The 5,295-nt window shown below is 41.6% G+C and overlaps 1 protein-coding gene across 1 annotated transcript in view; it reads right to left on the reverse strand.

The window, feature by feature from the left end:
• Window positions 1-5,295, reverse strand: part of GGCX (gamma-glutamyl carboxylase) — a gene marked incomplete at its 5' end in the record, with an annotated part of 22,028 nt that overhangs the window by 13,151 nt on the left and 3,582 nt on the right. Inside the window, 4 exon segments of the mRNA XM_072399148.1 lie at window positions 551-682; window positions 1,556-1,821; window positions 2,429-2,592; window positions 4,414-4,572. Of these exon segments, the coding sequence (XP_072255249.1) occupies window positions 551-682; window positions 1,556-1,821; window positions 2,429-2,592; window positions 4,414-4,572 (721 nt within the window).

Here is a 5,295-nt window from a genome sequence, read left to right on the forward strand (position 1 = left end):
CTAGAAATCATCCAGCTTTTTCTTCTAAAGAACTTGCTGAAACTCCTTCCTGAGGGAGCCGATTCCACATTATCACAGACCTTACAGTGAAGAATCCCTTCCTTATCCGGAGCTTAAACTTCTTTTTCTTCAGACGCAAAGAGCGCCCCCTTGAGCTTTGTAATGACCTTACAGTGAATAATCGGGAGGAGAGTTCTCTATATGGACCGTTTATATATTTATACAGGGTGATCATATCTCCCCTTATACGTCTCTTCTCAAGAAATAATAGATTCAGACCCGCTGGGTCCCTTCCGCAGCTCTGCTCCCTACATATACAGCACATTAATGATACCAATGCTACTTTCACATGGTGATATCTGGCTTTGTGAAGGCATTTGGTGAGCACAGAGTGAATATGCCCCTATGGGGCTATTGGGAAATGTATTAAATGGATGTTTTATGTCTGGAGTTTAGCTTTAAAGAAATACATTGAACCCCAGGCAGAATACAGAATGATATTTGGAAAAGCCTTGGTTTATTCCAGCCCTTGGTGTAGACATTTACTCACCCCTGGATTAAGATATCCAATCTCTCCGGTGACACCATCTTTATAGGTAATTTTTACATGCTGGTGAGATCGAGAGTGCACCATCATATCCCAGGAGTAACCATACAGACCGTTCGTCCAGTTATTGTAGCCCTGAGGAGACAGAAACAGATTGTTATCTATTTATTATTTACTTTACATTATGACTATAGTGTTTGTTATAAAACATTAAAAAAAAATCATTTGAAAAAGCCCTTAAAACCCATCTTTTTTACTTGCCTACCCATCTTCTTCTGCCCCTAACCCCCCACTACTTACCCACCATTCAATATCCCACCACTCCTCTTCTGCTGCTTCTCTTTGTTGGATTCTGTATGACCTTAGAATCAAATCCCTCCACAGCTCTTGTCTCACCTACCTACCTGATACAAAAATCCCTCCACAGCTCTTGTCCCACCTACCTTTGAGACCTGGTAGAAAAATCCCCCTCTAGCCACTCTCTTCGCTCCTCCAATGACCTACTAATGACTTCCTCACTCATAACCTCATCACACGCACGGATACAAGACTTTTCTAGAGCTGCCCCGACTCTCTGGAATGGTCTTCTCATCCTATTCGGCTTGCTCCTACTTTCTGCTCATTGAAATCCCAACGCTTCCCCCTCACCTACCCGACTTCTTCTGTCTCTCCTAAACCCTCACTACTTCCCCATCATTCCATATTCCCCTCCTATTGTGTGATACTTCCCCCACCTCCTAGATTGTAAGCTCTTCAGGGCAGGGTCCTCTCCTCCTCCTGTGTCACTGTCTGTATCTGTCTGTCATTGGCAACCCCTATTTAATGTGCAGCGCTGCATAATATGTTGGCGTTACATAAATCCTGTTTATTAATAATAATATACATTCAGTGTATAAGAGTTTTGTATATACTCGCTCTGCACAGTGAAAAAGCCTAGAACAGCCTAGTCTGCTCTGCTCATCGCCTAAATTTATTATGGTAAACGGGGTCACCTGAGATAGAGCTCACCTGTGTAATGAAATGTGAATACGGCAGGAAGAACTGCTCCAGTATATAGATGACGGTGAAGATGGCTCCCAGTTTCTGCCGCAGTCCATACTGCCCGGCTCCTTTCCCCTTCTGACCAGGGTAGATACATTCTGGACTCTTCTGTGGTGGCTGAGTGTGGGGTAGAATGCAATGCAGGAAGCGTGGCAATTTGGACACAAGTCGCCGTGGCCAGTCCGGATAACAGAAGAGAGGAGAGGTGGCCAACATGGTGTAAGAGAACATACCTGAGAAGAAGACACAGGGCAGATATGGAGATGTGATTTGGAGAAAGAAAACAGCAAGGAAGGTGAAAAGTAGGAGTAGGATGTATTTAGGACGATGTCCACTGCTGGTTTCTGAAATGGCGCCCGTGATGGCCGACATCTGGCATGCCTGCGCTCCTGTCATTAGTTATCAAATTGTAGCAGGGATTATATATCCTGCAAGACTCAAGAGTCGCTCTCCCGTGTGACTCCGCTGTAACCTGCCTGAAATCAGCCGCAGGATTCAGTGAGGTCACCAGGATATGTGAGCAAGGTGGTGCAAAGCCAAGGGGTCACCTGATTGCACCCATTGCTTGCACCATGCTCTAAGAGGTATGGAAGGTATAGGGTTTACATGTGCTTTACCAATAAATACTGAAACAATATCACAGCAGATATTGCACTGTTGAGTCAGTGCAGTGAAAGAAGAATAGACAAAAGACAAATTTGAATTCTAGTATTTAAAATGTGGTGCAGCAAGCATGTAAAGCTATAGAAGTCACATAACAAATAAACTTTGCTATAAAACCATACATTAAATACACTATAACTTCTCTTCAGGTAAGTGCCTTCTGCCATGCCTACTTACCAATGCTGAACAGCTGGGAGTTCATACAGTGGAAGTAGCTAACGAAAAACATGGCTATTGGGCGCGTGACATCGAAGAAGAGAAGGTATCCTGCAGTCAGGTCCAAGATCAGACCCCCCCAATGGATCACCACGAGGCTCGTCATCTCCTCCGACATGATCAACCTACAAGAAGAAGACATAGAGCCTGAAGTATAGACATTGGAGAAAGAAATACATCTGTGTTACTCAGGACAAATCTTTTAGTTTTACACCGACCTTTGGAAAATCAGCCGTCTTATTGGCTGCTATGTGAAAATGCCCTGGTTCTGAGTTGGCTGAGGAAGAGGAGTGGTTTTAGGTCATTGCATGTTCTGCACTGTGTGCACTAGGCGTGCTGGTGATATCCATGATTGTGAGGAGTAGATACAAACATATTGGCGTCTCAATCTACAGAGGGAGGAATGCAGAATGTATGGAAGGCTGCACGGGTACACAGGTGTCACAGGGGTGCATAGAAGCGTACAGGGGTCATCATATGGCAATCACTATATGGACTGTGACGGTCTGACCAGTTAACAAAGATTCCGGTCTAAAATGAAGTCCGAGAGAATAGGAGGGTGCAGAGTGTCAGCACACCCACCAAATCCTCACCAGAGAACCCTGCAAGGAACGTTGGACTATTGGGTGTACAAAGGATAGCAACAGATAAAAGAACAAATGTCAAATGTCAATACTAGAAGGACATGCAGACATGTGGAGCATTGTACATCTCCGTCATTGTAAATGCAACCAACGGCTTTACAGCCACTGGATCGCATAAAACTTTACGCCAGATGATCAGTTGTAGACCTTCGAACTCCCAGCTACAACCAACCCCGGCTCCACACAATGGCAATTTTGATCTAAAGTAGGCCTTTCCATGAACTGTGTGGTACAGCAGAAATAAGAAAACATTTTACACCTTTATAATGATCAGCCAAAGGGTTTAATCCACTGATGATCGAAGTGATAACAATATTTATCTAGGTATAATGACCCCTGAGTCATTATAAGATTGTGGGGGGATATTAGCAAGTGAACAGTCAAGTTTTGAAGATGTTGAAAGGAAAAATGGGGCAATGCTGCAGCCAATGATTGTTTTCATTCACAATGGATTTTAATGGCATAAGCACAACGCCATCTCGTGGACGAATTGAAAATGACAGCTGTCCATGTCACCTAAATACCATTTAAGTACATTTCTCATCTCTGTTCGCGCAACAAGGGTAAAACAGGTACTTTCGTTAAAAATAACATTATGCAAATTATTTACAAAAATACCCATTAATAACTGACATTTCAATTTGACCTAATGGTATAATCGATTGTAATCAACAAGTAGACAGCACATCAAATATTTAGAGTCGATTGTAAGGGTTGATTTAAATTGATTGCAATGAATATTGTCATATGGACTAAAAATAATACTATATACTATAATATATAGAATAATAATACTATAGAGAAAATCATGAACCTAGTACTAAATTTTCCATAATTTAGGTGAAGGTCTATCTAAGTCACTTAATCAGGTAAGTCCTTGCTCTATATGATTGTACAAGTTTATGTATGAGATTATAACAGCTCTTCTGTGTGATCCTGACAGCACATATGTTGTGGAGACACACTGGCTGTACTTAGTCTGACACTTCTGCCAGGAAAGGGAGAAAATACAAGTGAATACCCAGAAATCAGGTAATCCGGACTGGTAAGGCTTCATCATTAATATAAGGCAGGGGTGCTGATAGAAAATATTTCAAATGTCCATTGCTGGTGCGGTAGTAAATATCTGTTTCCTAGATCCACCCGCCACTCCAATGGGCTGAGGCTACAATAAAGGATGCAGATGGAGCCTCATGCACGAGACCCACAAAGGGCAGCAATGTCTATTAACAGATCCTTCAAACTGAAATTCCAACAAGCCTATCAGTTTATAAAAATACAGCAAATATAGGAAACACTTACTTGAATGGGTCAAAGAGCCAATGACGTGACAGCGAGCCCATGGAATACCCTTCCACCCAGTCTGCATCCAGCTTCTTGATTCCAGCGATGAAATACACAATGAAGATCTGCGAGATGACGCACAAGGATGAATCAAACAAAATTATCTGCTTACATTTACTTTTTTTTTTTTAGTAAGATGCACAGTAATTTTACAGTGCAATGCATTATTGCTCTCTGCTTCCCTACGCGTTTCCCTTAAACAGCTTCTTCAGGAAGAAAATAAAATCTAAGAAGAATATTTATTTATCTGATCAGTCACTTCTTTTTTATTATGTTGATATAGAACCCAATGAATATTGTGACACATTATATAAATATATATATATGCTATGCTCTCAAAGATTTCAAGTTCTCCTGAAGAAGCTGTTTAGGTGAAACGCGTAGAGAAGATCAGAGTGTTGGTGCAATGGATTATGTGGGAACTGTGAAATAAATTGAAGTGTTGAAGTTGATAGTTTCCAACCAGGGTTCCCTAGGGAGCGCTGGGGGTTCCTGGAGCAATGAGCAGTTTGCACCTCTCAGGTCAGTATAAGTGACACCAATGATCTTTTTGGCTATCTGTAAGGGTGACATTCTTCCCATCAACCAGCAATGTAAGAGGAATTCATCCCACTGACCACCACACTAATATACTGTGAGCTGTGGATATAGTAATTATCGAAGGGGTATCCTAAAAACCTGAAAGTTATTTTAAGGGTTCCCACATGTTATAAAGGCCAAGAAACACTGGATGAAGCACCTGCAAGATTTACAAAATTGCAACATGATACTTTTTTTTTTTACTATTAATGTACAGCGCTGTGTAATATGTTGGCGCTATATAAATACTGTTTATTATTA

This window comes from Pyxicephalus adspersus, chromosome 2 (genome assembly GCF_032062135.1).
Source record: "Pyxicephalus adspersus chromosome 2, UCB_Pads_2.0, whole genome shotgun sequence".
In the NCBI taxonomy this organism is placed as follows: Eukaryota; Metazoa; Chordata; class Amphibia; order Anura; family Pyxicephalidae; genus Pyxicephalus; species Pyxicephalus adspersus.